General features: G+C 40.1%; 1 protein-coding gene across 1 annotated transcript; it reads left to right on the forward strand.

Moving 5' to 3' along the window:
• Positions 1–1874: 1874 nt before the first annotated feature.
• On the forward strand, positions 1875–4553 carry LOC124256640 (the record flags this gene model as incomplete). The annotated part of the gene is made up of 4 exons (XM_046690616.1): positions 1875–1886; positions 2404–2577; positions 3084–3185; positions 4373–4553. Coding segments are annotated over exons 1-4 (469 nt in total), but the record flags the coding sequence as incomplete, so codon positions are not given.
• Between the last annotated feature and the right edge of the window lie 7027 nt (positions 4554–11580).

The raw sequence follows: 11580 nt of genomic DNA on the forward strand, positions 1-11580 counted from the left end.
CCTCGATGTTCAACCCATGCCCCCCTTGTGACCAGTGAACAACTTATATGAGATCATCTCAATTTAGCATGAGTATTGCCAGTCAGTGTCACCAACACATATTATAGTATAATAAGACGTCATGGTCAGTTACTTCGGTTCAAGTGCACTACAAGTCACAATAGGTACCCCGCCCTCTAAGAGAGCAAGGACTGAGTTAACTCTGGAGGTCAAGCAGAAACTGTTAAAGAGCTAAGTTTGGATTGAGTGTCTAAAAACTCCCTCTAAACCGACATCCCTCTAAACCGACACTTGTCACCGGTCCCGAGCGATGTTGGTTTAGAGGGAGTCTATTGTATATCATATGTGATCAGCACAATATGTAAATGGGCACAGATTGCTAGCAAGAAGAGTTATGCCACCATACAAGGAGAGACGACGTTCATCGTAACTATCAAAACAATCAATCTTCAAAGGCTAAACCGCCATGGATATTGAAACTAACAAAACAATAAATCATTTTAAAAGCTTATCCGCTTTCCATCCTCATGTTCTCGAAAACATTACTTGGATCCATTATATGTTTTCGCAGACGTATCTACTTCTCCCAAGGGATAAATATTTCAGTGTCAGAACAATTAAGGCTCTTTTTCATAATGTAATTTATCATTTAATAATTGGTTGTTGGCGACCTATAGCCTGTTATATTTTGTATTGTCTTCGTAAATAAAATACATTGTAGTTTTAGATTTACATGCTAGTTTTAGTTCTGTGATACTCTAGTTATTTTACAGTCCTTCGATGACTGGGATTTAATAGCTCGTATGTATTGTTTATTCACAACCTTTCTCGTCGCTATATAGCTGAAATATTGCCGATGGGAGCTTAAATTTTAACTCACTCACTCACTCCAATTCTCCTTAGTCATTTTCAATTTTCTTACAGGCGCGATGAAAACGTTTGAGTTGTATGGTTCAGTATTATTTTATACTTGATCTGTTCGTTGTAACATCAACAATGATCGAGAGTGTTATCTCGTGTAGAGACAAGTTCACATCTGTCGATGATATTTTATGAAAAGGAGATATTCGGAACAAATATGACAAGAAGGTTTATGGATTTGTGTCTGCCTGACAATAGAATAGCCAGTTCCTTGAATTACGAGTGTCTCTTGGGAATACAGTAAATTGTTTTTATTTAACCTTTCCCTTTGCTGTTCCGCTTGAAACTCTACATGACCCCACAGTATCAATCTGTTTATGGCATTGCAAATGCAAAGGATCTACGGTGGATTTTCACGACAAAGCTCGGAGATGAATGACTATGTTGACGTCACCTTTGTTTGTGTACTCAATCATGCATATCAGATCCAATAAATCTCCGCAGGTCACCAACTCCTTTTCCTATATAAACCAGGTTTATCGCTATCAGTTACATTTGTATTTCGTCTACAGTTGATACAGTCTGTCACTGTGTTATTGTTGACTGAAAAGTTAGACATGAGGATTACGCTTGTTTTGCTAGCTGCCTTGAGTTGTCTTGCATGTGCGAATAGAGATGGGAGGCGAACAAGTACAAATGGCCTTACACGACCAGATTGGGCAGGGCGTGGTAGGCTGGCCATACGCGGACCGATAAGAGAACCTCTTGGAAGTGGGGGCCGATTGAGCGGGTCAGGGCCTACAGCAAGAGGACAACGACAGGGTCTACGAGGACCTAGAAGAGGACAAAGACAGGGCGGGCGAGGATCTACAAGAGGACAAAGACCGGGTGGTCGAGGACCTACAGCAAGAGGACAAAGACCCGGTAGACGAGGACCTCCATCATGGGTACGGCGAAGACCAGGAGCGAGTGGAGGCCGTCCACTTGGACGAGGGGGGCTAATGAGAAATCCAATGATTGCCGCGGTGAGATCTTTCGATAAATACATCTTTGTACGCCTCTATAATTAATTTTATGCTTAATATGTAAAAACTACCAGTCTTTTGTGATCTGTGATCGCCCGCCAAGCGTTTTGTTTGTACATCAGATCTAACATGTATTGTTGTAACTGAAATAGTGTCCGATGTATCATTCAGAAATTAGATCAATCATTAACGGATTGTATGCGTGTTATGCCTATAGTATATCTAGTTCCGTATAAGATTGATTTCATACAAGAAGATGTTAAGGTAAAAATATTATATTCACTACACAGAAAAAACAAAAACATACTATTAGTAGGGTTATCATGATGATGCTTGTGTTAAGATGAATTTACTGACAACGAGCATTCTGGAGGCATAATATTTATACATGTATAATGTTATAACCATTTAGAAATTCTTATTTGCTATCTTTTTTGTTATTTAATTCTCACCTGTTATCGATTTTTACTTACTTTACTTTATATTCGCTTATGAGTTTTCTTGCACTGTTTTCCAGCTTGGAGGTGACGTCGAACGACGACAGTGGTTTCGCATGGTGGACGGCAACATCACCGTGAGAGAGTTAGCTCAGTTCAACAGTACAGAGGAATTCATTACCTTAGCTTCATTCGGCAGAGCTCTCAGGAATTCTAACATCTCATCCGCCTTTTCAGCTTATGATTTTCCAAACGTAATTGTTTTCACTTTTATAATGTAATGAAATTACTATCACACAGCGTTAGAGATAAATATAAATGCATCCATTATGTATTTAGACCTTGTTTTAGTCACGATATGGCTGAAATGCTGTTAATGTGACTTAAAAATTAATTAATTAAACTCACTCACTCAGTTTGAGGTAAGACACTTCTCTGAGAGGTAATTTAGAAGTTGGATCAGAGAATATTCAAGCTTGACCTCAGTTGTAAAATGGGAGTAGTTAATACATTAGAACTTGAATTTGTATAAAACTGAGTAGTATAATATTATACAGTTAACTGCAAATTAACTGTTTATTGAGAGTATTCAATATATTCACTCAGAATCTTCATTCTCTACAGAACCAATTCTGTTCATTTTTTATATCATTGTTTTCGCAGTTTTACTGAATACAAATATTGTTGTGTGTAACCATGTGGATATAAAATGATGAAACCACTTGAGGCAAGATCATTACAAGTGTGTTTTACCTTCCAGGGTGTGGCTGCAGCTCGTGTGAGGATTAACGACACCAAAGTCTGTCTGGTGTTCCCCATCTCAGACTTCAGTGCAGCCATCAACTCTATCTCAGCCAGAAATGTAAGTAGATCTTCGAAAAAACTTCAATATATTCAGCTTATAATGGAACTACTCCTAGATCAGGAAGCTAAGGTTTAGATAGTTAATCGGGCAGGGTACACATTTTAACCATTCAGTACATACAACATCTACTACCTAGATGTACCAGTATGTTTTAGGCATTTGGATTTTTTGATTGAGCCAAAACCGAATGCATGATAAATTACATGGTGGCAGAAATATATCTACCGATGCCAATAACATATGTTTAACTTCCGCTTTTTCGTTAAACAGACGCTTCGTTGAAATAAACTGGATAAAAAACAAAAGTACTTTAAGATCATTAACGCACCCGCCATATGGCCGGAATATTGCTGAGTACGGCGTTAAACAATATCCAAACCATTAACACCTTACCACTAGAGACAATGTTACACATATCTGTAAGGCTTGACTGATGACGGTGTTGTTGAAGTAGTGTATATGTTACAGGGAATGTGTGAAACCAGGGATTTCACATAATCCCTTAAAGAGTCAGTGATTTCGTGCAATCACTGTGACCCACAGGGATTTCATGTATTCCCTAAAACTTCAAGGGATTTCATGAAATTACCGATTTTCATGGTGTTCCATTACACACGTGCATGTGTACTCGTTCATGCAATTCTGTTATGAATGAATTTAAATAACCAGATAATAACCAATCTCGATTATTCCGGCGGGCGTAAAGACAAAATAGCTTTGGAAATTATACACATGACATGGTTCACTGAAAATCAGAGATGACACCAGGTGTTCACCCGAGCAGGTGTTCGCCCGACACCCACTCAGTTTGCATCTAAAGGTGTTTGGTGTCTGACAAAGCAAACACCTGCCATGCGATTTTTTTAGTAGCAAAGGTGAATTATAATGGACGTTACCAGTAAATCTAACATTGTGGTATCAAAATATGTCTCACGTGTTCTCAAGCGACACAATATGTTATAATAAAGTTATCTTATCTCATCTTTCGTCGATGACCAGTGAGGGACGGTGCGATAGCCTAATGGTCAAAGCGTTCGCTCGTTTCCAGCATGATACACTGTGTGAAGTCCATTCCTAGTGTCCCCGTGATATTGCTGAGATATTGGTAAAAGCGGCGTAAAACCATTCTCACTCACTCACTCACTCACTCAGTGTCCACTGACAGGATCTTTTTATCGTTATAGACATCGGAGCTAGTATCAACCCCAGATAACGATGACGAATACACGATGAAAACGGATGACAAGATGACAGATGCGGAGTTGGCAGCTTTCAACACAACTTCACCAAACCTGTACCAGATCTGCCAGGGACGACGAACTGCACCACCCATCATCATCGACACCACGACTGCAGTTCAAACTGGTGAGATATTAAACATATTTTATCTATAGTTTTTAATCAATCTTTGCTGTTTTCATTCTTACATCATCGTGTGTTCTCATAGAGCACAGTAGGTATCGAGTTGCCTTTCGCGTGAGGTTCACGTTCCAGGTATTCTTAACTGACATGGTTTTTTTTGGTTCATGTATATTTATTGCAACGGAAATAATATTCTTTTAGGGCGAAATCGTAGTGAGTTGAATTGAACGACGTTTTGGACAGTAATCTAGTTATATGAAGTGAGTGAGTGAGTGAGTGGGATTTTACGCCGCACTCAGCAATAGTCCAGCTATATGGCGGCGGTCTGTAAATAATCGAGTCTGGACCAGACAATCCAGTGATCAACAGCATGAGCATCAATCTGCGCAATTGGGAACCTATGACATGTGTCAACCAAGTCAGCCAGCCTGACCACCCGATCCCGTTAGTCGCCTCTTTCGACAAACATGGGTTACTGAAGATCAATTCTAACTCGGATCTTCACAGGTAGTTATATGGAGCATGACAGCTACATGTGGGATTAAAGCTTGCAGTGGTACAGGCTCTAGACATTTACCATTTCGGTAAACCACTGGCACCAATAAGGTGGCGACAAATGTAGAAACCATAAAGGGTGGAACCGGAACCCACAAGCATTTGGTCTGGTGTGTATGTGTCTATCGATTAACAGTGTGTAATGCCGCCCTTTTCCTTCATCTGTAGAAAAATGTGTCAGTCTATTGACAAAGAATAACGCTGCGCTTTTCCTTCATTAGCATAGAAATGTGTCAATCTATTAACAATGAACAATGTTGCTCTTTTCCTTCATCAGTAGAGAAATGTGTTAATCTATTAACGATGAACAATGCTGCTGTTTTCTTTCATCAGTAGAGAAATGTGTCAATCTATTAACAATGAACAATGTTGCTCTTTTCCTTCATCAGTAGAGAAATGTGTTAATCTATTAACGATGAACAATGCTGCTGTTTTCTTTCATCAGTAGAGAAATGTGTTAATCTATTAACAATGAACAATGCTGCTGTTTTCCTGCATCAGTAGAAAAATGTGTCAGTCTGTTAACAATGAATAACGCTGCGCTTTTCCTTTATCAGCATAGAAATGTGTCAATCTATTAACAATGAACAATGTTGCTCTTTTCCTTCATCAGTAGAGAAATGTGTCAATCTATTAACAATGAACAATGTTGCTCTTTTCCTTCATCAGTAGAGAAATGTGTTAATCTATTAACGATGAACAATGCTGCTGTTTTCTTTCATCAGTAGAGAAATGTGTTAATCTATTAACAATGAACAATGCTGCTGTTTTCCTGCATCAGTAGAAAAATGTGTCAGTCTGTTAACAATGAATAACGCTGCGCTTTTCCTTTATCAGCATAGAAATGTGTCAATCTATTAACAATTAACAATGTTGCGCGTTTCCTTCATCAGTAGAGAAATGTGTTAATCTATTAACAATTGTGCTCTGGAGAAATATGTGTTTATCTATTAATCTCTCTCTCTCTCTCTCTCTCTCTCTCTCTCTCTCTCTCTCTCTCTCTCTCTCTCTCTCTCTCTCCCTCTCTCCCACTGTGTCTGTATTCATTTCCCGCTGTCCACCACCTCACCCACGACTGTATATGTATAGACGTACCTTGCTACGAATGTGGTGTTGAATGTTTTATAGGTGATGGCGTAACAGATCTGGACCCCGTGACGTTCTTGTCTGTCAGCGGCAAAGTGACAGTCTACCTGAAGTCTACCTTATCTCTGTAATCAAGACACAGCTCTTCTACATTCAAAGTATTCTAGAAATCCGCGCTGTTTCTAAACCAGAAGCAAAAAACTACTCATCATAGTATCTTAGAAGATATCAGTTTAGTTATCGCACATGTCTGTAGAAGCTAATAGTTATAATGCATTGAGGTATCTAATTATTTTGAAAATGAATAAATACTTTTTTACTGACTACAAGGCTATCTGTTCACTCTTTTTTCATTGCAGAACGTTGGCGTTGTCAAGAATGTGCGATTGAATTTGCATATTCCTATAGTTAGTGAGTTTAGCTTTACGCCGTTTTTAGCAATATTCCATCAATATCACGGCGGGGGACACCAGAAATGGGCTTCACACATTGTAACCATGTGGGGAATCGAACCCGGGTTTTAGATTGACAAGCAAACGTTTCAGCCACTAGGATGCTAATTGGGTTCCCGTAACAACTATTCACAATCCTATTTGGCCCTTTTGCAGTTGACAAGGATGCTAAATATGCCGTTAATAGGAAGTCTGTTTTGTTTCAAAACGCCTGAAAGCCATTTTATAAGTGATGCGGAAAACTGAAACATCCAATATGTTGGGTAATCTAACTTCCTTAGACCATAGTTTACCTTTGTTTGCCATGCAATACTCTTGAGATAAATGAATGATGGTTATCGTACCTGGAGGCACAAATAACCGAGCTGCCATAAACCACAATGCAGCCATATTATTTTATATGCCTTACTCAAGTCACAGGGTGTGGTGGGGTGTCAGTGTCACATACCTAGAAAATACCGCCAACAGTGATATGCTATGAAATAACTATAACCTTTCAATGGTCAAAGCTGTTTAATACTTAACGCACGTAGAAAGGAGCTCAAACAGCAAGTTTTGTGTCAATGACCCGCACAGAGTATCCAGAACAGAACGTGTCCCCATACTTGTCATTAGTTTGATCCATTAGAGTGTACTGGGGCGTTTTGGGGACTGTTTTCTGTTCAGAGAATGTTGCTTTATAAATGGAGGCCTTTGTTCCATGTATGGTGAGTGTGGTTACGTAAGAAAAGAATGTGTCAAAAGACTGTGGCCACGTATATAGAGACTCGGGTTACGTGTATAGAGATTGTGGCTACGTGTATATAGATTGTGGTTGCGTGTATAGAACCTGTGGCGACGTGTATAGAGACTGTGGGTACGTGTATAGATACTGTGGGTAAGTGTATAGAGACTGTGGCGACGTGTGTAGAGATTGTGGTTGCGTGTATAAAGACTGTGGCTACGTGTATAGAGACTGTTGTTACGTGTATAGAGATTGTGGCTACGTGTATAGAGACTGTGGTTACGTGTATAGAGACTGTGGCTACGTGTATAGAGACTGTGGTTACGTGTATAGAGACTGTGGCGACGTGTATAGAGGTTGTGGCTACGTGTATAGAGATTGTGGCTACGTGTATAGAGACTGTGGTTGCGTGTATGGAGATTGCGGTTACGTGTATGGAGATTGCGGTTACGTGTATAGAGACTGTGGCTACGTGTATAGAGACTGTGGTTATGTGTATAGAGACTGTGGCTACGTGTATAGAGATCGTTGCTACGTGTATAGAGATTGTGGCTACGTGTATAGAGACTGTGGCTGCGTGTATGGAGATTGTGGTTACGTGTATGGAGAGTGTGGTTACGTGTATTGAGATTGCGGTTACGTGTATGGAGACCGTTGTTAGATGTGTAGAGACTGTGGTTGCGTGTATGGAGATTGTTGTTTAATGAGTGAGTGAGTGAGTGAGTTAGGTTTAACGCCGCTTTTAGCAATATTTCAGCAATATCACGGCGGGGGACACCAGAAATGGGCTTCACACATTGGACCCATGTGGGGAATCGAACCCGGTCCTTCGGCGTGACGAGCGAACGCTTTAACCACTAGAGCTACCCCACCGCCCCTGTTGTTTTATGTGATTACGTTTATGCAGATTGTGGCTACGTGTATGGAGATCGTTGTTAGGTGTGTAGATATTGTGGTTACGTGTATGGAATTGTGGATACGTGTATGGAGATTGTGGGTACGTGTATGGAGATTGTTGTTTTATGAAGGAAGACTGTGAAAACGTGTATGCAGATTGTGGCTACGTGTATGGAGACCGTTGTTACGTATATTGAGACCTTTGCTACGTATATTGAGACCGTTATTACGTGTTTAGAGATCGTTGTTTTGTATATGGAGATCGTTGCTACGTGTATAGAGACTATTGTTACGTATATGGAGACCATTGTCTCGTGTAAAGACTGTCGTTACGTATATGGAGATTGTGGTTACGTGTATAGAGACTGTTATTCCGTACATGGAGATCGTTGCCACGTGTATAGACTGTTGTTACGTATATGGAGACCGTTATTCCGTGTGTAGAGACCGTTGTTACGTATATGGAGATCGTTTTTACGTGTATAGAGATCGTTGTTACGTATATGGATGCTGTTGTTAGTGTATAGAGACTGGTGTTACGTATATGGAGATTGTGGTTACGTGTGTTGAGACTGTTGTTACGTATATGGAGATCGTTTTTACGTGTATAGAGACTGTTGTTACGTATATGGAGATTGTGGTTACGTGTGTGGAGACTGTTGTTACGTATATTAAAACTGTGGTTACGTGTGTTACTGTTATTGTATGTTTTAGAGACTGAAGTTACCGTGGGGTGAAATCAAACCCGGGGTTGCAGCGTGACAGGCGAACGCTTTTATCACTAGTTGACCTCGAGATATGGAGGACACATTGGTCCGTAACTAAAGAGTGGTCAAAGGTCAAAATATAACCCAAATTTGATACTTTACCTTGTTAAAGAAACCAGGTGTATTAAGTGAAATTCATTCAACGTGTGTTGCTATAGTGTTCATGGAACATTTTTTTAAATAAAACAGTAAGAATTGAAAAGATCACTCAGTTGAAATGGACATTTCTAATCATCATGCATGAAAATACATGTACACTTTTATGACACTGTTTATGTGACAAGCGAGCTGCATTCATAAACTCATAGTACAAGCTTGGTCGTAATTCTCTGAACGGATTGCCGTCATTTTATGCTTCTGTCTAAATTAGATTCCTATGAATAACAGATGAGGCATAATAAAGGGGCCAGGTCGTCGAAGGTGCAACGGAGGCCAACAGGAAACTGTTTACTGTGTTTGCACATGAAGCAGCAACTGTGAAATTCTCTTTGATGGACACTTTGATGTCATTTTGACTGACTTGTGAATGGTGATGGATGGACGTTTGACGATCGACAAAGCCAACAAGGAAAAGAGCGATATCGTTGTGGTTTGTTTTGAATAGCTTATACATATATGCAAGAAAAGTCAACGGAATAGGACGTGTGTTGTATTGGAAAATGCCGTACAGTTATATAGCGGTATTTGGCCGTCTCTGCATGCCATGTATTCCAATGAACTCACGTTGCTACATATTCAGACATACATGCAGGTTTTGACACCACGGGGTCAGTCTAGTCCATCCGTGCCATCGTGTTACGAGCTTTACAAATAAAAACTGAATTCACAATTCATGAATTTATGTTTAACCAAATTTATGATGCAGAAGGTCTGTCTACCAAATCAGAACAGGACGATATTTGGTTGTGATATATTGATACGAGTAACAATTAACGTTTTGATTTTCCTCTGTAATTGGCTGGTCAAATCCAATTTTCAAGTGAATATTGGTACATTTGCCCTGCAGTTTATAATGTTCATAGGAACACAGGAACACCAGAGGATAACCGCCCAGCCTTCATAATGACATTATGGAGGCTGAGGCAGTTCGGTGTAGAATAGGTCTTCAGCAACCAATGCTTGCCACAAAGGCGACTATGCTTGTCGCAAGACGCGACTAATGGGATCGGGTGGTCAGGCTCGCGGAAAACTAAACTCACTCACTCACTCACTGAGCTGTTTTCTCTGGTTTTTCCTATGCCAGCCCAGTTAACAATTGCACATTGTCATAACGTTGTCCTAGCCGTAATTTTATGAACACCCATTTACGTTGTCACAACGTTGTGGCCTGACAATGTTAAGTTATTTGATGCTGGCGTATTTTACGTTGTCTTAATTTTCTATTTTACGTCAATAGTTGAATAGTTTTCCCAGAAGTGACCAGTACATAAGAAATGAAGCAGAAATTCACTTAAAAGTAAATTTGTCCATTTGCATGTCGTTTTGGTCGTGTGTTGTGTGAAGTTGTTGCTGACGGACCCCAAAGCATAACATTTTCTCAACGGAAATCGGCAACGTTGTTATTACCTTGTAACATGAAGTTATAAAATGACATAATGACATAACCTGGTGACAACGTTGTGTCATGACATTACCAATCTACAAGCTTCTCACAACGTTGCAAAATTGTTGCGTGTTAGCTGGGAACTTGCGAGTTTCTGGCTAGTGTTATGTGTTCTAAATTCCCTACAATCAAAGAAATATCAGTATATCTTCAAACAGTGGCAAAAATACCCTTTATCCTCTTGTTCCAAATAAATTGTCAGTTCGTAAGTGGTATATGGTGTACGTAAGTGGTACATGGTGTACGTAAGTGGTATATGGTGTACGTAAGTGGTATATGGTGTACGTAAAGTGGTATATGGTGTACGTAAGTGGTATATATGGGGTACGTAAGTGAATAATGTAAAATGGATGTGTCAGCGTTTGGGGACGTTAATTACTTATCCGGGCCCGACACAGCTGCTAAATGATGACTAAATATAGAATACGCTACGTCTAGGCTTAGACTTCGAGATAAGGTCGTGAGAAGGTCCGGGTTAGAAAATTGATCTTCAGTAACCCATGCTTGTCGTAGAGGTGACTAACGGGATCGGGTGGTCAGGATCGCTGGCTTGGTTGACACGTGTGATCGGTTCCCAATTGCGCAGTTCGATGTTCATGCTGTTGATCACTGGTTCGTCTGGTCCAGACTCGATTATTTACAGACCGCCGCCATAAAGCTGGAATATTGCTGAGTGCGGCGTAAAACTAGACTCACTCACTCACTCGAGATAACCGTGAGTTCAACACAAGGGTCTTTACTAATATGTTTTAGCATTTGTATCCTTGAACGCCCAGACGTATTAATTGGTGTCTGAATGTTTGGACTTGTTATCATCTTGGTACATGTTTTGCCTCCGGGATATTTTTGCCGATGTTTCATTTATCGTAGTGGACTAAGACAATGAGTCCACCTGTCATCAACTACACACACGACAGTCGTAGATCACGGGCGACAGTCAACACCG

The sequence above is a fragment of the Haliotis rubra genome, unplaced genomic scaffold, assembly GCF_003918875.1.
Source record: "Haliotis rubra isolate DU_JTF1 unplaced genomic scaffold, ASM391887v1 Scf633, whole genome shotgun sequence".
Taxonomy (NCBI): Eukaryota; Metazoa; Mollusca; class Gastropoda; order Lepetellida; family Haliotidae; genus Haliotis; species Haliotis rubra.